We start from the raw sequence: 22,880 nt of genomic DNA, 5'->3' as shown, positions 1-22,880 counted from the left end.
AAAGGTCATAACATGTGGCAAAGCGTACTTAACAACTGTTTTGCTTAGCAACCAAAATTTTGGGGTTAATTTTAAGTGGAAGACTACCTTTATATTGGTAATTGTGTGGATCCTAATTAGATGTCTAGGCTGATATAAAGCTTATTATTATAGTTAGTTGCACAATGAGCCAGATGTTTTGACTAGATTTGGAATTTTTATCCACCTATCAAGTCCTTCCCAAAGACCTGGGATGGGCAGACATTCTTGTTGGATGGTATTAGAGGTATTGTATCATCACAGGGTGTAAGCTGTTCCAAGTAAAAGCTGCCTTTTGCAATTGACTAAGGGGATTTGGGAAGCGACAGTTCAACTTACTTTTTCGATAGTTATGTCTCTCCAATGAAAACAACTATTGCTGGAGAGACAGAGTAACGACACGGACACCAGAGCTGGATTTAAAATTGGGTCATTTTTATTAACATAAATTTGCATAATTTATTCAAATACTTTGCATAAATTAGCATAAACAATTATGACCCGGAACTGGACCTGCAGGGTCAAACAACTACTTCCGGGGCGGAAATGACGTTATGCCAACAAACATTCCTGGGCAACTCATGGGCGTATCTCGATGCAAGGTCCAGGTGAGGGCCAGGCCGTCACCTGCGACCTTTTCTTGCCATGCTGTGCATGAGGGGGGTCCCACCGGCTAACCCGAATCGGGGAATTAAAGGTGCAGGACCCAAAGACAGGTTCCCCCCAGCTGCTCAGGCAGAAACTCCCTCCATGAGCTTGCAGAGAACCTGTCAATCATCCCCAAAGATGCCCAAGGGAGAACGCGCGGTTGCTAAACCACCCCAGTTTTCCGCCCCTAACCTGCCTACCCAAATGACCAAAGGTAAGCCAATTAACCTAATTACTGCAAGCACCCCCTAACCGCACATCCATCATCTCAGTGTGGAATGGGCGAAAAAACAGCTCAGCTAAGAGGCAGAACTGCAAAAAATTCCCACTCGGCCCCCTAAGGGCGACCCCTAAGCACACTGCAAAATAGAGGAGGGGCGGGCGGGTGTCTGCTCTTCTGTGTAGTCCGGGCGAAAAGGGAGAGCCCCGGGCCTGCTCGCCCTTATATAGGGCAAGCAGGCCCCGCCCGGACCAATCAGGAGCCTGACCAATCAGGCTCCGATCTCCCGAGCGAAGTCTCGCATCGCGAGACTTCGCCCGGGATCCAAGATGGCGGCCGCCATGAGGGACCGTGTCTCCCGGTCCCTCCAGCAAAGCCTGCCAGCCGGGTAAGTCCGGTGCTGCCCATAGATTTTGGTTTGGATTAATGTGAGATATCTCCCTACCTATACACTCTTTGGATCCAAACTAAAGACACCCCAAAATATAGGTGGACAATTTTGGATCCAAATTACAAAAAGATAGGTTGTTTTTTATTTTTTTTGCTATTGTGAATTCACAAATGCCTCCTTTGTTGCATTTGGATACGGTCATATTTTCCATGCTCTGCACAAAAGGGCACTTACTCTGGTATAAATGGATAACCTGCCTTCAATAGTAGTGACGCAGAGATATAATAATATGCCTCATCAAGATTGTTGTTCCAGGGGTTCAAACACTGACACTGAAATTGTGTCAGTGGCATGCGTATGCCTAAATTGCCTGCTGTTTATTGAATCATTTGTCAGCAAACTCTGCCAATCTCCGGGACCGCCTTCTGCCGCACGAATCCCAGTGACCAGTTAAGTCCCACGGAGTGGGTCTTCTCCGGGTCCCGTCAACTAAACAATGTCGTTTGGCGGGACCCAGGGGAAGAGCCTTCTCTGTGGCGGCCCCAGCCCTCTGGAACCAACTCCCCCCAGAGATTAGAATAGCCCCCACCCTCTTTGCCTTTCGTAAACTCCTCAAAACCCACCTCTGCCGTCAGGCATGGGGGAACTGAGATTTTCTTTCCCCCTAGGCTTGTACAATTTATTCATGGTATGTTTGTATGTATGATTGGTTTTATAACAAGGGTTTTTAGCTGTTTTAATATTGGATTTCTACATGCTGTTTTTATCATTGTTGTTAGCCGCCCCGAGTCCACAGAGAGGGGTGGCATACAAATCCAATAAATAAATAAATAAATAAATTAACTCAGTCGCTGTTAGATGAATTTGTTAAAACACAGAGAAATATTTAGTTATATAAATGGACATAAGGAGCACCCTAAAAGTTTGGGATTCTATTTATTATCACATCCTGTCACACAGAGTGCTGGTTTCAGGCTGGCAGGCAATTTTCAATCCATCCATTCACCCTTGATGATAGTACCTTATATGGAAGGAAAACATATTCTGTAGGTATATGGGCAAAATGTTTCTCTTTTTGGATGTCACACATCCAGGAAATAGTAATAAGCACTATCTGGGATTGCCATGGTGACTAACTTTGCATTATGCAAGCCTGTTACATCAAAACAAAAATAGAGACAGGGGGAGAAGAAATGGACAGCTTAGTAGTTAATCAAGCAGCCCAGAATAGCCATGGATTCTACTTCAACCTAAATTTCAACCTTTAATAAATATACTGCTCAAAAAAATAAAGGGAACACTCAAATAACACATCCTAGATCTGAATGAATGAAATATTCTCATTGAATATTTTATTTGCACAACTATTCCATTTGCACAACAGCATGTGAAATTGACTGTCAATCAGTGTTGCTTCCTAAGTGGACAGTTTGATTTCACAGAATTTTGATTTACTTGAAGTTATATTCTGTTCTTTAAGTGTTCCCTTTATTTTTTTGAGCAGTGTATATAGACAGAGAAGATAGCCTTACATTTCACAGATAAAGAGAAAAAACCCTTTGGAAAGTTTTTGTAACAAAGTCCGGTGACACAACTTTGCAATACAAATATAAAACTGAATGTGCATGATAAAAAATTATGACCCAGGAAGCAGCTTTTTGTTTCTTCTCTGTTTTTTTCTTTTGGACACATCCTGTTCTTTTCTTATTATACTGTTTTGTTTGTAATGCACACTGCCCAGAATCTTTATGGAATCTGGCAGTCTTATAAATTTGACAAATAAATACATTCTCCACTCAAGCGTTTCTTTGCTTTCTTTCTGAATCTCAATATGTAAATACATATATCCTAATGTTGCCATTTGTTAGATTATCCCATATAACAAAACTTTTTAAGATTAAAAAGCACTTCGATATTAAAACATTTACATTTAATCAGAGAAGAATATAAGATAGCCAAGTGTTATCCAATAGGTCTCTGGATTTTTTTCTAGCTCCAGAAGTGAAAGTTATAGTATGGCATCCACAGTAAAGTGACCCCATTGTAGTGATGGGCTCCTATGGATACGGTCAGGTACGCAGAATTGGTGGAAAAAATTTGGTCAGGTACGCAGAATCGATGGGGAAAAAATGATTTCCCCCCCCTTTTTTTCCCTTCTGGGCTCTGAGTATATTTTTCCTATTGCAGTAAATGAGGTTGAATGTGTGTGTGTATGTATGTGTGTGTGTGTGTGTGTGTGTGTATGTACATACACATACAGTTTATATAGTAGATAATGTATATTTTTGTGTGCCTGTGTATAATATGTATGTTCACACATGGCATAGATACATAGAATTAAATATATTTTTAAATATATATTTTGGATATTCAGTAATAGTAAATAGATAGGGAAATTGTATCTCTTTGAGGCGAGAAGAGGGCAGGCACCCTAACCCAAACCCTTGACATGAATGACGTCAAGTTGGCCTTTAAGCCAGTCATATAACCTTTAAGCCACTTCAGGTCACATAATCATCAGCCGCTCCCACCTGGTCACATGGCTGACAAGCCACACCCACAAAATAAGCCACGCCCACATTGTGGTAGTAAAATATTTTGGAGCCCTTCACTGCCCAATTGTATGAACGTTGCCACTACATCATGGTCTCCTAACTTATACACAGGTATGTACATTGCTGTATTTGCATGTTTACAGCTTTTGAAGTACATACTTTGATGAAATCAAGAACACCCATGGAAAAATGAGAAACATGCAGCAGATACTTGACTATCCTTCAGTAGTCCAGATAGGTTGAGACCAATGTTCAATCCCACCAAGAAAAAAAACTGAGGCTAAATTGAATATTATGTTTTCTCACCTTAACAAAAAACTATTTCTTTATACATATATCCTATATTGGCAGATTTGCAGAAGCCAATAAAAAAATAACAGAACATGTTTTGAATTGTAAGATTTAGGAAATTAAAGAAAGAATTGCATTCCAGACCATAGCACAGGGATATTTTAAATGAATGCTCTCTTTTCCTCATTTCATTATCCACATTTTTTCCATTTGTCTGAACTCAATGTTTTCTTTATTGATACAACGCTTTGAGAATCCCTATCAGCACCTCTGCTGAAGAAGGAAGTATCCTAATCCTTTGAGGCACACGAAAGGAAGGAAGGAAGGAAGGAAGGAGGGGAGGGGAGGGGGGAGGGAGGGAGGGAAGGAAGGAAGGAAGGGGAAGGAGGGAGGGAGGGAGGATCTGCAAAATTTTCAAAACTTTGTTTCCTCAAATGTTCAAAACATCATCAAAATAGAGTTTAACCTGCAATTCAATAGAAATATTCAAGCTAAAACTAAACCAAAGTTTAAATGAATGCATCCATTCAGCAATAATCAGGATTGATGAATCTCTTTATCTGTTAGTTCACAGCATGTTCAGATTAATGGCTTTATTTTTTTCAAAACAGAGGTACTTTTTGAAAAGGTTATTTCATCTTACTTAGGAATACAATTTGTACGATTTTTATTTTGAAGGAATTTTATCCTCTTTATTGTTACTACCGTAACTCAACCATGATGAACAGTATGTTGAAATGTTTATGTTACATTACATTTAAAAGGAAACAATACATGATTTTTAAAAAATTCAGTACTATTGTTGACAAATGTGTGAACATACAGAGCTTCTCTAGCTTTCTAGAGAAAATAATTAAGACTGAAAATTGAACTAACATAGAAACACATACCAATGATTGAATCCCTGCGGAAAACATCTCTATCGAAAATGTAAAATGACAGATGTCGAAAACTCCGTGGAATTTCACAGTAAAAGTCTTCTCCATAAAAAGGGCTATGTAAAAAAATAAAATAAATCAGTTTAGTACAAGTGTTAGAAGTTGGAAATCATCTGTCAACTTTCCCATTAAAGCTTTTACTTAGAACCTTCATTTTACCTTCTTCTGGTTCTCATTCATGCCACTTAACTGCCATATAGACTGCCACTGCTTAAAACTACCAAATTTATGTGGCTTCAAAACTTAATACATCACATCTTTCAAACTGTTTTGGAAGTTGGATCTTTTAATGGAATTCCAAAACTGCCTTTTCAATGATGAATAAAATTAAGTAGGCAGCCTTGTTATTGTAGTGTTACAAAACCTAAAAGAACATTATATTACAATATCATTTTATACATGCATAATTAAAATATTATTCTGGATAACACGCCTTGCATTTTTCTAGAAAAGGGGAAAGGAAATACTTATATACAAATTAAGATAATTTGGCAATTCTCACATTTTAGGCTATGTATATGTACACTGACCTAAATCCATTAAACTTATTTTCCTTTTGTTATGGAATAAATTGCCATAAAATAATTGTAAGTACCATCCATTCTATCCACACATTCTTTCCAACATAATTGTTTAAGACTACCCCATTGTTCAACAAACAGTCTTGAGTGTCATAAAAAAAATAGGCAGTAATCGGCAAGTTGCATGCATTCCATGTACAAGCAATTGAAATGTTATTAGAAACATCTTAAAAGAATAGCTGCATAATCCTTTATTTTTCCTCCACATCCTCTTTTTTAATTCTCTTGTGAGAGTAGGATATGGCTTCCAGCCAGTGAAGGGCTACCACAATTTTTACTATCAAACTGTGGGTGTGGCTTATGCAGGATGCCCTGCATTTTCTTTCATCTTTCAGTGCAAATTGGGTGCTCTGGGGTGGAGCTCCATTTTCGCTACCCCACTGCGTTCCCCCACCCGTCCAGGCAGCAGTCCACCCGTTTCCAGCTGCCAGGATAACACCTCTCCTACTTTCTCTTGGCAATCTATGGGGCACAGCTGAAATCACTATGCTGCAAGCAACAGCCTTTCTTCTAGCCTGCTAAACACATTAGGACTCTAACTCTCAATTAGTATGGACAACTATATATTATCTATCTATCTATCTATCTATCTATCTATCTATCTATCTATCTATCTATCTATCTATCTATCTATGACTTGGGGTGCCTCACAACATATTAAAAAAACAATGCAATATAAATCCAAATCCAATTAATATAAACCCACTAATCTAAACTAAAATCCCCATTATTAAAAAACAATCATACCATTCGACACAACATACGTGGCATTCGTCAGCCAGGGGGCTAGAGTCTTAATAACCCCAAACCTGGTGGCATAGATGAGTCTTTAGACTCTTACAGAAGGCGAGGAGGGTGGGGGCAGTATGAATCTCCAGGGGGAGCTGATTCCAGAGGGCCGTGGCCCCCACAGAGAAGGCTCTCCCCCAAGGTCCCGCCAAACGACATTGTCTAGTTGACAGAACCTGGAGAAGGCCAACTCTGTGGAACCTAACTGGTCGCTGGATTATTTATTTATTTATTTATTTATTTATTTATAATTTCTATGCTGCCCTTCTCCTTAGACTCAGGGCGCTTCACAACAAAAGTTAATACAAAACATGTAAGAAATCTGAATTAAAATACACCTTAAAAACACCAATACTTAAAATTAATCAATCACATTCACCCCATCATGCACCATACATTTAGTCATTGGCCGGGTCTAGATGTTAAGACTTAGTGGCTCCAAGCCTATTGGCAGAGGTGACATTTTAAAACCTTGTGGAAGGCAGAGAGAGCGGGGGAAGTGCGAATCTCTGGAGAATGTTCGTTCCAACAAACTTTATTCTAAGGGTACCTAAAATTGATGTCTTTTATCCCCAGATAATCATTTCAGAGTTTATATTTCAAATGGGCAAGAAAACCTGTACAGAATAGAACAGAATTCTGCCCGAGTTTTCGGAGAAGGGCGGCATACAAATCTAAATAATGATAACAAATCTAAATAATGATAACAAATCTAAATAATAATAATAAATCTAAATAACAACAACAACAACAATAATAATAATAATAATAATAATAATAATAATAATAATAATAATAATAATAATATAGAGAAATTAGTGAAATACGAAGATCTAAAAATTGAGCTGCAATGGCTCTGGCATAAGCCAGTGAAAGTGGTCCCAGTGGTACTTGGCACGCTGGGCGCAGTGCCAAAGGATCTCAGCGGACATTTGAAAACCATCGGAATTGACAAAATCTCCATCTGTCAATTGCAAAAGGCCGCTTTACTGGGATCGGCAAACATAATTCGCTGCTACATCACGCAGTCCTAGGTGCTTGGGAAGCGCCTGACTGGTGATGAAATACGAAATCCAGCATAGTGATCTCATTTGCTGTGTTGTATTGACATAACAATAATAGTAATAATAATAATAATAATAATAATAATAATAATAATAATAATAATAATAATAATAATAATAATAATTTCAATGGAGAGCACAGCTGGACAAGTTCAATTTGAAATATCAATTCTTAGTACAAGGTTTCATGATTGAACATATTCAGAACCCTGAACCAACTATTCCATTTGTATTTGCTATCTGATCAGACTAACTGGAACTATGTCGCTCATTTGGAGGATGTCTTTCCCCAACTAGAAATTAACATTATTCAGCACAAGACAAAAACATAATTTTATAATTCCGAAGAGCTGTTCTCTTCCGGACTACTTAAAGTGCTGTTGTCTCCTACAGAATACAAGTTAATATTGTAGCCTAGACCTTTAATGGGATTATCTGTAACTATGATCTTCCTAATTAGCAATTAAGCTCTAAATAAGGAAAAAATAATTTCAATCAATTTGTTCCATGTTGGAAGACAGCAAGCCAAAAGGGAAAAAAATCCTACAAAATTGTTGAGAGTACCTATTTTTTAAAAAGTCTTATTTTTACAGAATTCCTGAAAGACTATACAGTATATGGAAAGGTTGTGACATTCCCACCAATACAACAGTCACATGGGCAACAAATTCATGTTATCCAGTGATTTCAGAACAACTTCTAGAAGCAGCACTTCCTTTTTCTACTTGTCTATAAAGAAAAATAATGCTAGAAGAATGCAGCCAAATGGACACTGGGAAGACCTTCAAGAACAATATATTCTTTGTAAGAGAAAGCTGACCCTCAGTGTGTCTTTCTCAGTGTGTCTTTCTAAAACAAGTACCTCTTGAACTATCAAATTATTATAACATTATTTTAGAGCAGTACAGACCACAAATCTTAAATATCAAAACAAACATCTACAGATGCAAACAGAAAATATTTAAAGCTGGTTTCAAAGAAAGAGAAATATTTAGATAAGGAACTGAATGAAAACATTCAAAAAATAAACCAAATTCAGAACCATACCAGGACTTTAAAAAAAAAGTCTTTGGAGCTTACTAAAAGCTGAGCAAAGAGGGAATTGATCTGCTTTAATCTTTATGTAGAGAATTCATAACAAGAAGTTTTACACAGAATAAGCCCACCACATTCATTTTTTCCATGATAATGGATCCTATAGAAGAACCTTTGATTGTCACAAATTATACATGTGTGAGAAATATAAGCAAATTCATGATCTGAGATTTACTACAGGTTTCAATAAATTGTTGAATGCCTAACGAACATATGGATTTAAAATCAGGTTAAAAGGGGGGTTGGTCTTACCTGACACACCTCTTTTTGTGGGGTGGAGCTAGAATTCAGAATGGTTTGTCCTCATCCAATCAGAGTGAGGACTGAGTCTATCAACTTTTCTGTGATACTCCATCTGCCATTATTCTCAGCTTTGATGAATCAGAAGAAACAGACTCGACATAACTAGTTTTAGAACACCAAGTCAAAAATCCAGACTTTCCATGAAGCACTCCTGGCAATCGTTCAATTCCACCCTGGAACAGATCATACATGGACCGGAGAAATCCTGGGCAGAGTTGAATGCTAGCTCCACCCCACAAGAAGAGCCGTATCAAGTAGGACCAATGACCCTTCTCCATGTATCCCAGCGGCCGATAAGGTCCCACAGAGTTGGTCTTCTCCGTGTCCCGTCGACTAAACAATGTCGTTTGGCGGGCCCCAAGGAAGAGCCTTCTCTGTGGCGGCCCCGGCCCTCTGGAATCAACTCCCCCCAGAGATTAGAACGGCCCCCACCCTCCTTGTCTTTCGCAAATTACTCAAGACCCATCTTTGTCGCCAGGCATGGGGGAGTTAAGATATTCCTTCCCCCTAGGCCATTACAAGTTATGCATGGTATGTTTGTGTGTATGTTTGGTTTTTTATAATAAGGGTTTTAGTTGTTTTATTAAATTGGATTGTTACATGTTGTTTTACCATTGTTGTTAGCCGTCCCGAGTCTGCAGAGAGGGGCAGCATACAAATCCAATAAATAAATAAATAAAAATAAATGGTGGGTGGAGATAGAATTCAGAATGGGACATACCCAAGCTAAACATCCCATGGGAGTGAAGATACCTAGTCCCACTATCTGGGGTCCTTGTAAACCCACTATAGGACTCTGCGGCCAAAGGCCTCCTCCACTGATGCAAATAAGTCAATCTTGTAGTGTCATATGAAATGCATTGGTGACACCCAGGTAGCTGCCTGACACACCTCCTAGAGAGAGACCTGAGTAGTCCAGGCGGCCGAGGCCAATGTGCTCTGCATAGAATGTACTATGATGCGATCAGATCACTGCAGAGTGGAAGGATTGTACGCCTTTGCAATTGTGCCGTGGATCCATCTGCTGATGGTTCAGCTCCAGAGAACAAGGTTGGAAAGCTACTAGGAGAACCTCTGTTTTGCAGATTATAGATGTCCAGATGATATAAATCCAGAGCAGTCGCCAAATGTTTAATGTGTGTCATTGGTCAGATGACGCCAATGCAGGCAAAAATTAGGGAGGACAAGCTCCTGGGCCCTAGGTAACCACAAATTGAATATAAACGATGGATCTAGACCAATGGTTCCCAAACTTTTTCAGTCCATGGTTTTAAAACTAAAGAACCTTTAGAGGTAATATTTGCTCATATAATTGGTCCTAAGAAACCTAGTTTAGGTAGAGCCTGTTATATATTTAGCATAGTTGACCCTTATTCCAGGTTTGGTTTCTGTTATCTGATAAAATCTAAAGCAGAAACATACCAACCTTTTTCCAATTGGTTAACATTTATGGAAAGGAAAATGAATGAGAAAGTTATAACTGATGTTACTGATAATGGTTCAGAGTTTACTAATATCAGGTTTGTAACCAGGTTGCAAAGAGTTGGAATGGACTATAGGCGTTCTGCTCTTTATAGACCTCAACTGTTAAGTAAATATCTATAAATTAATTTCCCCAAATCCTTTCTTAACTTGAAAATGTCAATTACTAGGCTCTTTCACAAAACCTGACTTAACCCCGGCTGAGAAACAGTAAAAGCAGTTCAGCTTTATGGCCACTAGGACACATTAATTCTCTGGACTCATTCTTAATTGCAAGGTATTTCATGAGCATACTCTTACCCAGTTTTTAGATAAATTCCATATCCAAGGCTGTACAGTAATTCTTTTTAGATTTTTTTCCTTACATTCTTTTTCTTGGGCAAGAGAAAGCAATAAACAACAAAATATGTAGTTTTAACCATTGGCATTCATAATTATTTTTTATATATAATTTAAATTTTTAGCTCTGCAATATACTGAATTTTATTAAAATGTAAAACCTATAAGCAGTTAACTTCATACCCAACTCTATGTAATTCCTTTATTAGCTTGGAATGAAATTTGATAATTTTAATAATGCTTTGGAGGTTTTCGCCCTCAATTATATTATCTTACAACGGAGTCTCTTAGATAGTACCGTATTTTCCGGCGTATAAGACGACTGGGTGTATAAGACGACCCCCTAACTTTTCCAGTTAAAATATAGAATTTGAGATATACTCGCCGTATAAGACTATCCCCGGCAGGGAGAGCAAAGGTGGCAGCGGGAGTAGCGGAGGCGAGGCGGAGAAGAAAGAAGCGGCGGAAAAGTATAGTGTCTGAGTGGCAGTCCCCTTGGGACTGGGCGGCATAAATAAATAAATAAATAAATAAATAAATAAATAAATAAAATCTCTACTTTTTTATTAAAATAAATTAATAATAAAACAAAACCAAACTCTATTACTATTAAAACTAAAACAACCAGCAAATCCAAAAACATAACTATTAATAAAAACAGGTGAGGGCTGGGGGGGTTTTTCTCTGTTATTATTTAAGTGCTTTTACCATATGCTTTAAATCAAGAGTCACTTCTCTCTCTATTTCTCTCTCTTTCCTGTCATTCTCTGCCTCAATCATTTTCTCATTTCTCTTCCCCCCTTTTTTCTATCATTTCTCTCTCCCTCTCTCTTCCTTCCACTCCTTTCTCTCTCTTGCTTTCTTCCTCTCTCTCACTCTCTCTCTCTTCCTTCCTCTCTTCTCTCTCACTCTTTCTTTCTTTCCCTCTCTCACTCTCTCTTCCTTCCTGTCTTCTCTCTTTCTCTCTCCCTTTCTTTCCTTCTCTCTTCCTTCCACTTTTTTCTCTTTCTCTTTTCCTTCCTTCCCCTCCCTCTCTCCCTTTATATTTATCTCTTCATTCCTTCCTCTCTTCCTCCCTTTCTCTCTCCCTCTCGTTCATTTTTCTCTCCCTTCCCTCCCTCCCTCCTTCTTTCCTCTCCTCTATCCCTCCCTCTCTTTCCTTTCTCTCCACGTCTCCGGCTTTGCTGACATGCACAAGGCTCAAGCCAGCTGCCCGGAAAAGCCATGAAGGTCCTCCTGCCCCCCACCCCCAGCAGAAAACACAACGGAGGTCTTCCGGTACCAGCTTGAGCCTCGCGTTGCTCCACCCCGCTTCGCCTGTCATCCTGGACCTCCGTTGTGTTTTCGGGGGGAAGCGGCGGGAAAGCCCTGTGCTGGCCAGGAAAGCCGGGTTTGCTTTCCGTGAAAGCAGCGCGCCTTTTAAATACGCTGCTTTCTTGCAACATTTTCCTGGGTGGGTGGGGGAGGAGGCCACTCCCCTCCCCCCCCAGGAAAGAGGTCCAGGAAAGCAGCGTGTTTAAAAGGCACGCTGCTTTCACGGAAAGCAAACCCGGCTTTCCTGGCCAGCACAGGGTTTTCCCGCCATTCCCCCCCCCCCCGAAAACACAACAGAGGATTACAGGCAGGACGAAGCAGGGTGGAGCAATGCGAGGCTTAAGCAGGCAGCTTCGGCGCGTTTCTTTCGGTGGAAGAGGAGGCGAGGGAGCAGATCGGGCGGGGGCAGCGCCTTCTACTGTCGGCGCCTACCCGCCCCCGCCCCCCCATGGGCTGGCAGGGGGATGGGGACTGCGCGCGGGGCGGTATTTTGGTCTGCGCGGGCGCAGCCTATGGGGAACGGTGCTGTGGAATCAGTATCCGGCGTATAAGACGACCCCCCACTTTGGGAAAGATTTTCAGGGGTTAAAAAGTCGTCTTATACGCCGGAAAATACGGTATTTGATAAATTTAAAAATTAAAAATACTGCTTCATTTCTCAAAATGGAAGAATTATGAATGCAGAATTACACCGCAACCAAATAATAAGCGATTCCAAACTGAATGTCTCCCATGTGGCTTTTAAATGAATTTTTAAAAGAAAGTAATTAAAAATGCTACAGCAAATGATGTATTCCACGGCAGGAATTTAACATTACAGAGTTAAAACAGAAAGAAACCAAATATGCATATGAAAAGTATAACATGCAGTGTACAAATAATTAGTAAATCATATGCAAAAGTTTAGGTTCCCTTAGTCAAATTGCATGTTACAATGAATTCCCAAATGAGTAGAAACTGAAACAGCTTCCATATGGTACAAAGTTAAATACATCCTTCTGCAAATGTAAATGCACCCTTGTTTTTTCTATGAAATTTGTTTATAGATTCAAAAAAATATGGCAGATGCAAAAATGGGACAGCCTTCCAGACAGTAGCTTTTAAGGATTACTTTGATAGCACCGCAGCAGCGAGGAGCCGAAGGTTTCCCCGCCGCCCACGCAAAGGGGAAACCCCGATCTTCGGCTCCTCGCTGCTGCGGCGCTGCCGAGCAGATCAGCTCCTGGGCGGCCGAAGAAACCTTCCCTGGGTCTTCCCCGCCGCCCACGCAAAGGGGAAACCCCGATCTTCGGCTCCTCGCTGCTGCCCGCCCACCGCTCGCCCGCCGCCCGCCGCTCGAGAGCAAGAGGGGGAGAGATAGAGAAAGAGAGAGAAGGAAAGAAAGAGATGAGAGGGAGGAAGAGAGTGTGAGAGAGGAAGAAGCAAGATAGAGAAAGAGAGAGAGAAAGAAAGATGAGAAAGGAAGAGAGTGACGTCATCGGGTGGGAAAAATCGCGATATAGCGTTTCGCGAAGATCGAGATCGCGAAAATCGAGGGATCGCTGTACTTCTTTAAACTACCCTGCTCTCCATCCTTATACCTAACGAAACACAAAAGAACAATTAATCATTATGCATCCCTAACAATGCTAATCATGGATACTCTTTTCCCTGTTTTGCTCCCAATCAATGTGTCTTTATGAACATGTATAAGTCTCACCAAATATTAGACCTTGAGACAAGGCAGCCTACGGTACCAAACAGTCTCCCTCTCATTTCAGGCATGACAGTTATGAATCCGCTTGTTAAAAATGAGCGCAGACCAATGTCTATGAGGCTGATTAAGAAAAGGCAAAATGGCGGGGGGATTCTTATAACCTAATTGAGCAGCAACTGTTTAGGACTACAGACTTTAAAGATGCTGTTTTGGCATGAGGTCCAGAATTACTTGCAACCAGTTAAGCAAAAAGTAAAGTAGAAACTTGTGCTGCTGTTCGAACCTTCCATGTACTTCTACAGTAAGACGTGACAATTCTGCTACAGTGGAAAATGCATATTCATGTAATTATTTCCTGAATATAATATTCAGCAGTGCAGGCAGATGTTACCAAATGTATATATTAATTTAAAGATTCTGCCTTTCTGTCCAAGGCCTGGTTCCCAAAAGCAGGAAAGGGTCTTTTTCTACATTCTGTTCCCAAATCTCTACTCTCTTAAGGTTTAGAAAATCTGTAAAGATGCAACTCTTTTTGTTAGTATTAGACTACTTTAGAACATAATTCTTACTTGGCCACTTTCTATCCATACATTAATGGACCTCTCCTATCTCTGTTTTCCTAGCAACATGCACCTTAATTTCATTTATGGCTGTAGTACCTCCACAGACCCTAATCTCATCCCACAGCCCTACAATCCTTACGGACCCCCACAGCCATCTTCATCCACAGTGAGTAACTCTAGACCAGTCACCTTCTATCTGCCCAGCCTACCACATAAGGATGTAATTGTAGGAAAATACTGGAGGAAAGAGTTATTATTATTATTATTATTATTATTATTATTATTATTATTATTATTATTTATTGGATTTGTATGCCGCCCCTCTCCGCAGATTCGGGGCGGCTAACAACAATGATTAAAAAAACAGCATGTAACAATCCAATTTATAAAACAACTAAAAACCCTTATAGTAAAACCAAACATACACACAGACATACCATGTATAACTTGTAATGGCCTAGGGGGAAAGAATATCTTAACTCCCCCATGCTTGGCGATAAAGGTGTGTTTTAAGTAATTTGCGAAAGACAAGGAGGGTGGGGGCCGTTCTAATCTCTGGGGGGAGTTGATTCCAGAGGGCCGGGGCCGCCACAGAGAAGGCTCTTCCCCTGGGGCCCGCCAAACGACATTGTTTGGTCGACGGGACCCGGAGAAGGCCAACTCTGTGGGACCTTATCGGCCGCTGGGATTCGTGCGGTAGAAGGCGGTTCCAGATGTATTCTGGCCCAATGCCATGTAGGTTGAGTTGCATTTTGTATACTGCTATAAGCTTCTAAGCAAAGGCAATGGACCTACATCAAATGTATTAAAACAAAAACTAAACACAAGAGAATATTTTTTATTTTATTTTAAGATTTGGAGGAATAAAGTTGCTAGGGATTTTATTGAGCATTCTGCATTATATTTGTGCTCCATTACATACATAACAAATTACTTGATGACAGTTCTCACTTCACAAATAATGTGCCTAAAATAAATTAAGATACAAATGCTGAAATAATAATTTAAAATTCAGTGAAATATTACCATAGTGATTTCTCCACTATTTTGGTCCTGAAAACTTCTTCCTGGTCCAAGTTTACTGTACAGTAACAATCCCGCATTTTGTTTGGCCCTGGATACGTAGGAAGATTCTTGGCTTCCCCTAAAGATAAAAAAGAAGACATAGAGTGTTGATACAGCTGAGAGATATTCATCTCATAAACTGATAGATCAACTGAATACATCTTAACATGTGCAATATGCTTTGCTCAAGTTGGAGTACACATTTAAAAGATGCTTTTATGACGCGATTTTAAAACTAAGATATGAAACAAGGGTATCAGCCTGCTGTCCATAGAGCAAACAAACTATTTGCTAACCATGTTTGATGGACCTTCCCATGATGTTAACTCCTTCTTATCCCAGCCCAGAGACACCCTTAGTTGTTCCAGGTGTCATAATTTCCTTCTTCTCCCAATACAAAAATTCCCATGCAGATAATCTCAGACGCCTCAAGGTGAACCATGTGAAAAGAGATACCAGCTTAGCTCCAATTAGTCCAACAAAAGACACAAGGAAGTGCCACATCTCCATCCACTCCACAATACACGCCTTGTGTCTCCACAGCCATTTTAGTTTGGCTGCAAATGAGACTGGACATGTGGTCTTTTCCCTTTAAACTCTCAGAACTGTCAGCCAGGAGCTATTTGGTGGTGGTGGTGGATATATTATGTGTGTGGATGTACAGCAGTGGTGGGTTGCTCCCAGTTCAGACCAGTTCTTAGAATCGGTAGGAGTGGCAGGAAGCTCTGCCCATCCATCCAGGATGCGAGTGCGGGAATCACAAATCAACCGGTAGCAAACTAATTCAGAGTCCACTAGTGGTGAACAGTACATATTTTGTACTACGAAGATGTTAAATTAGGAAATATGAGTCACACATACTACATGGAAAACAGGGATGGGAATGGGAGTGAGAAGAAGAAAATTGACTAAACGCTCTGGTTTATATTTTGTGCTTTATATTTCAAATTAGTTTGACTAATTTTGGGAAGGCGGGTTGACTCACCTTTTACAGTAGTACCTATACCTAAGAATGCCTCTACTTACGAACTTTTCTAGATAAAAAACAGGTGTTCCAAGATTTTTTTTGCCTCTTCTCAAGAACCATTTTCCATTTACAAACCCGAGCCCCCGAAACTGTAACCGGAAAAGGCAGGGAGAAGACTCCGTGGGGCCTCTCTAGGAATCTCCTGGGAGGAAACAGGGCTGGAAAAGGCAGGGAGAAGCCTCTGTGGGGCCTCTCTAGGAATCTCCTGGGAGGCAAAAGGGCCAGAAAAGGCGGGGAGAAGCCTCTGTGGGGCCTCTCTAGGAATCTCCTGGAGGAAACAGGGCCTCCACCCTCCTTGTGGTTTCCCCAATTGCAGGCATTATTTGCTTTTGCATTGATTCCTATGGGAAATTAAGTTCGTAAGTACAGGTACCACTCTATTTAACACTTTTGTGGTTCTATGATTTGCATATTTCTGATGGTATCACCTATGAAATCATTGGATCCCAAGAATAAGTGGAACACTGATCCAAAAAATCATTTGTTGAGAGGATGTCATCTTGAGTAAAGTGGCACCACTATCTGCATAATGGTATGCTTGATGCTAGCTTGAAACTGTAATAAGGAAAGTGACAAATTATGGAATAATCTACCATTTCTATGAGAATAGTCTAGGGAAATATGGGAGAGAAAAGGTGGATAGAGAAAAATTATTTTCTCTATCACACAATACTAGGATGAAGGGGCACTCCCTAAAGCTCATAAGTAAGAAAGTGAGGACAAACCAGGGGAAATATATCTTCACCCAGAGGGTTGTTGGTTTATAGAATTCACTTCCAAAAGAGGTCGTGACAGCTGTCAGCCTTGATATTTTCAAGGCAGGATTAGACAGATTCATGGATGCCAAGTGTATCGGTGGTTATTGAAACGGATGTCCATGTGCCGCCTCTATGTTGGTTGAGGCAGGCAGGATTCCCTTGAGTACCATATGTTGGGGGTCAAGGGAAAGGGAGGGTCTTGCCTTCTCTTTCTGCTCAAGATCCCCAGGGACAATTGGTGGGCCACTATGTGACACAGAATGCTGGACTCGATGGGCTTTGGCCTGATTCAGCATGGCTCTTCTTATGTTCTTACGTTCTAAATAGACATCTGTCAAAGATGTGGCATTTGGATATAATATCTTCAGAAAAAAATGTAATATAGGTTTCAAGTTTCTCAGAATTAAACAAAACTATTCAGTGGACTGACATGTTCCTCCAATGCCATAGATTGAATTCCCAGGAAAAAAAGGCTTAATTTACACCTACACTCTCTTCATATCAAGAAAATAAAGATTTTGGATGAGTATCATAAATAGAATACAGATATCTAATATTCAAACTACTCTTTCCAATTATTTTAATAATCATTCATTTAAAGCTACCTTTTGGCAGAAATGATATAAAGACACAACTTACAAGTTGAATGCAACTTTAATTTAATCAGCTTTCTCACACAAGAGGTTGGCAGTCAAAGCACACCTTATGAATAGGTCAGTTGACAAATGAGGGTTTCAGCTGTTAAATCACTGTGCAGATGGCTTGGCATGATAGGGTTTAAAAAGTTAGCAGAGATTTGGTTTACCTTTAATAGCGAGAGAGATGTGGTTGTAACTGGACACATCACTACACATTTATTTTAGATTTTTAATATTTAGAAATAAAGCAAGAAAAATAATGCAACGGGGAAAAGTTTAATTACCCTTCCTTAAAAATTGAAGCTTAGTTTTAATGTGCCAATTGATTATATTTTTCTCCATAGACCTATCTATTGTATTCCCCCCTAGCAGAAAACAGCTGGGATTGAATATTATGTTGAAAGGGATAAAGTGCTATTATGATTTGAATTATGCGTTCAAGTACTTTAATTTGTCAGGCTTTTTGATCATAGCCATTTTTGGATTTCAGTCTTTGCAGTCTTTGAGGATTATCTCATTTAAGACTGAGGCTATCCACAACAGCAGAATTTCAAAGTACACTGCTTCAAATGATACTATTTCATACCTTGTTTCTGATCACCTTAACCATGGTCATTTGCAACCATAGATAGAAATTTACCTTCTGATCCTTTCTGATTTACAGAAGAACTACCAACTACAGCGTCCTGCCAAAAATCCATGGCATTCTTCTTCTTCCCTCCCATCTCCACCAATTTGACAATAGGGGAATGAGTTTTAATAAGTCTTGAAAGCTTGAAAAATATCGCAACAACACAAGAGCACGCAACAGATTCAAACTTAATATTAACCGCTCCAAACTTGACTGTAAAAAATATGACTTCAGCAACCGAGTTGTTGAAGCGTGGGACTCATTACCTGACTCAGTAGTGTCAACCCCTAACCCCAAACATTTTTCCCTTAGACTATCCACGATTGACCTCTCCAGGTTCCTTAGAGGTCAGTAAGGGGCGTGCATAAGTGCACCAGTGTGCCTTCCGTCCCCTGTCCAATTGTCTCTCCTTATCTCATTTATCTTTTCTTCCTTTCAAATATGTTCACCTATACTTTTATATCTTTTCTTCTATTCTTTTCTATTTATTTATTTATTTGTTTGTTTGTTTGTTTGTTTGTTTGTTTATTGGATTTGTATGCCGCCCCTCTCCGGAGACTTGGGGCGGCTAACAGCAATAATAAAACAACATATAATAACAATCCAATACTAAAAACAGTTAAAAACCCATTATTATAAAAAGCAAATATACATACAGACATACCATGCGTAAAATTGTAGAGGCCTAGGGGGAAAGAGTATCTCAATTCCCCCATGCCTGGCGGCAGAGGTGGGTTTTAAGCAGCTTACGAAAAGCAAGGAGGGTGGGGGCAATTCTGATCTCTGGGGGGAGTTGGTTCCAGAGAGCTGGGGCCGCCACAGAGAAGGCTCTTCCCCTGGGTCCCGCCAAGCGACATTGTTTAGTTGACAGGACCTGGAGAAGACCCACTCTGTGGGACCTAACTGGTCGCTAGGATTCGTGCAGCAAAAGGCGGTCCCTGAGATAATCTGGTCTGGTGCCATGAAGGTCTTTATAGGTCATAACCAACACTTTGAATTGTGACCGGAAACTTATCGGCAACCAAAGCAGACTGCGGAGTGTTGGTGTAACAATGGCACATTTGGGAAAGCCCATGATTGCCCTCACAGCTGCATTCTATTATTACATATCTATTCAATGTGTATTGTGTATTGGACAAAATAAATAAATAAAATAAATAAAATAAATATATTCTTAAGGTAACATGTGACTTTAAGATGACACCAGTGCCTATTTTCAAAGCCCCAAGCTCCACATCTTACAAACTTTTACAACAGCAGAGTTGTTCCAATCTGTTAATTGTTTGGGGTATTCTCTGTCCTTTCTCTACCTTCATGATAACATTTTGTACATCCTCCACCAGCAGTTAAAAGGCCAGACCATTCTTATCAGAAAATTGAACTCATCATTTGCAGAGGCTCTTCTCTTTCCCTTCCATTATTTTTTCTCCTACTTTCGTCAGTGATGGATTACAGTTCTCCCTCCCATCCTTGTTTCTTCTCTTTTAAATTCTCTTGGCTTTCATCTGCAAAAATTACACTGAGTGTTACAGGTTGCTCCACATTTATAAATGTTAACCTTTAAATAAGAAGGTATCAAATAACCTATCTGCTAGAAATCATAGAGAAGTTGATTTGCTGAAATCATTTTAAGGCTTCTAGCCATCATCTTGGGATAGGATATTCTGTTAAGTTAAATATACACTGCATTAAGTCCTTTTGGAAGGAAGAAAAATCTATTTACTTCCTCTGCAATGAATCACTGGGCATAATTTTTCTAACTGCTATCATATTCAACTAGTGTTCTCTTCCTTACTCCCCAAATTAAAAAAAGCCTCATATGTTTAGCTTTTCCTTTAAAGAAATAGAACCCAAATCATAAATCATACAAACTCAGTTCAGACGTTTTACAATAGTACATCTTCTTTCATGAAACTTAAAATCACAATTTTCTCTAGATCGGGTTCATACTCCAAGTACGATAACATGACAAAAGCTCTTACAACACCCATTACTTCATTTCCAATTTCATCCTAACTTTCATTTTTCTTCACTGCTGATTTTGTACAAAGTACAGTGGGGTACCTCATGATACGAACTTAATTGGTTCCAGGAGGAGGTTCATAAGGTGAAAAGTTCGTAAGATGAAACAATGTTTCCCATAGGAATCAATGTAAAAGCAAATAATGCCTGCAAATCCTTCAGGAAAATCCCAAACTTTAGAAGGGAGGCGAACAGAGGGCAGGGAGGAGCAGCTAAAGGGGGCGGGTGGAAGAAGCAAGGCTAGGCTAAAGGGTGAGTGGGAAGGAAGAAAGGCAAGGGGGGCACCCCTCCCTTTTCTTTCTTCAAAAGACACCCTTTCAGTTCCTGCAAACACGCTGTTCTCCTAGTTATTTAAATGGAGTCTTTTCCCCCTCCAAGCCGCCCCTCCCTTTTCTTTCTTAAAAAGACACTCTTTCAGTGCTTGCAAACACGCTGTTCTCCTAGTTATTTAAATGGAGTCTTTTCCCCCTCCAAGCCGCCCCTCCCTTTTCTTTCTTAAAAAGACACTCTTTCAGTGCTTGCAAACAAGCTGTTCTCCTAGTTATTTAAATGGAGTCTTTTCCCCCTCCAAGCCGCCCCTCCCTTTTCTTTCTTAAAAAGACACTCTTTCAGTGCTTGCAAACAAGCTGTTCTCCTAGTTATTTAAATGGAGTCTTTTCCCCCTCCAAGCCGCCCCTCCCTTTTCTTTCTTAAAAAGACACTCTTTCAGTGCTTGCAAACACGCTGTTCTCCTAGTTATTTCAATGGAGTCTTTTCCCCCTCCAAGCCACCCCTACCTTTTCTTTCTTAAAAAAAGAAACCCCTTCATCCCAGCAGCAGCGGCTTGGGTTCGTACGGTGAAAATAGTACGGAAGAAGAGGCAAAAAAATCTTAAACACCGGGTTCGTATCTTGAAAAGTTCGTTAGAAGAGGCGTTGGTAAGATGAGGTACCACTGTAATATTAATTGCATTCCCAAAGACCTTGCACCTTAAACTGCAAATAAATTCAACCTTCACTGCTTTCCTTCATTTTCAACTTTCGAACCAATATTTACATTTTTATTGTATTGTTTAAATGCTAACATAGCAATATACTTTTTAATATTGTTTTTGCTTTTCTTATGTCAATCTTATGTTTACTTTGTCACAACTGTTTATTTTCTTCCTGTGGATCAGACTCCTAAATATGGATTTCCCTAGTGCTACTTATGAACTATATTGCTACCTTCTACATTTGTCTAGGCCTTTCCTAATCTAAAGCATGCATTTATTTATAGTTTTTATTATAGTGGATTGAATCTTCTAATTTTTTCTTTCAGTTTCTTTCTTCAGTTACTTCAATCATTAAAAACATTTAAAGCTTTCTTTTAAAATGAAGTGTTAATTATAAGGAGCTAAAATAAACTTAGAAGTCTGATGCAATGGAATTCAAATAATTTTTTAAAATGTCAATAAAACAAAGCAAAACAAAAACTCGAACCAAATTGTAGAGTTGAACTATTTCCCATCTGTAATCAGTTTTAAACATACGTTGATTGCCTTACTTAGATGAGAGGAACGAACCTTTTATCCTATCCTATCAAGACTTAATATGACAATTCTCATTTTATGTAGTTATCATTTCAATTTTCTTTTATCATAAAAGGCACAAAATAGTACAAAGAACAATAATATATTCAAATATTATTGAAACATTAGTGTTCAATAAAAAATTGGGTATAGTACTGTAACAGATCTCAGACCTGGGGGTCGGGACCCTTTTGGGGGTCGACCAACTGTTTCACAGGGGTCGCCTAAAACCAGGGAAAAAGACAAATTTCTCATGGTGTTAGGAACTAAAGCTTCTATTCTGGCACCTTGGAACACATTTTTACAATCCAACCAATCAGGGGTTTACAGTGGGGTGTCCCTCTGACCTTCCTGCCAATCAGCTTCAAGCTCTGTTGGGAGAATTGGCGCTAGACTTATGGCTGGGGGTCACCACAACTTGAGGAACTGTATTAAGGGGTCGTGGCATTAGAAAGGTTGAGAAACACTGCTTTAGAGCAATGTTTGGGCTAAAGAATCAGCTTGCTATGCTAAAGAATAACTAAAAATATATGGACGTAGGTCCACCAGACATGTAACTAATACTTCACGAACTAAAGTTACTGAGAATTATCTGCTAATATTTGTTCTTTTTTGTTTAAAGAACAGACAGCAAAATGCAAAGCAGTATTTTAAATTATAAACAATACAAAATAACCTGTAATTGAAATCCTGTAATTGCTTGCTCAAAAAATATACTTGATTAAATGAGATTTATTAACTTGTTTTTATCCATGCTAATTTATATTCAGCTTAAATAAGCTAATTTATTTCACTGTTCTGAAAGGAAGCTGTCAAATAAGCAAAATGGGGGCTGCCACTCCTTTTCATTTCAGCAGGTTATCAGAAAAGGAATAGGCTGGTTTTCTCAAAGGTCCAAACCGG

The 22,880-nt window shown here is 39.6% G+C and overlaps 2 protein-coding genes across 2 annotated transcripts in view; both read right to left on the bottom strand.

The window, feature by feature from the left end:
* Window positions 1-22,880, bottom strand: part of LOC139166905 (uncharacterized) — a 984,072-nt gene that overhangs the window by 491,373 nt on the left and 469,819 nt on the right. The window lies entirely within an intron of this gene.
* The window catches only part of RASA3 (RAS p21 protein activator 3), a 188,510-nt gene that overhangs the window by 107,720 nt on the left and 57,910 nt on the right, over window positions 1-22,880 (bottom strand). Inside the window, exons 2-3 of the mRNA XM_070751116.1 lie at window positions 15,314-15,431; window positions 5,014-5,117 (exon numbers count right to left, since the gene is read on the bottom strand). Of these exons, the coding sequence (XP_070607217.1) occupies window positions 5,014-5,117; window positions 15,314-15,431 (222 nt within the window). The remainder of the gene's footprint in view (window positions 1-5,013; window positions 5,118-15,313; window positions 15,432-22,880) is intronic.

The sequence above is a fragment of the Erythrolamprus reginae genome, chromosome 4 (assembly GCF_031021105.1).
Source record: "Erythrolamprus reginae isolate rEryReg1 chromosome 4, rEryReg1.hap1, whole genome shotgun sequence".
In the NCBI taxonomy this organism is placed as follows: Eukaryota; Metazoa; Chordata; class Lepidosauria; order Squamata; family Dipsadidae; genus Erythrolamprus; species Erythrolamprus reginae.
Note: the sequence above shows the minus strand (reverse complement) of the source record. Positions and strands in the feature narration are given on the sequence as shown.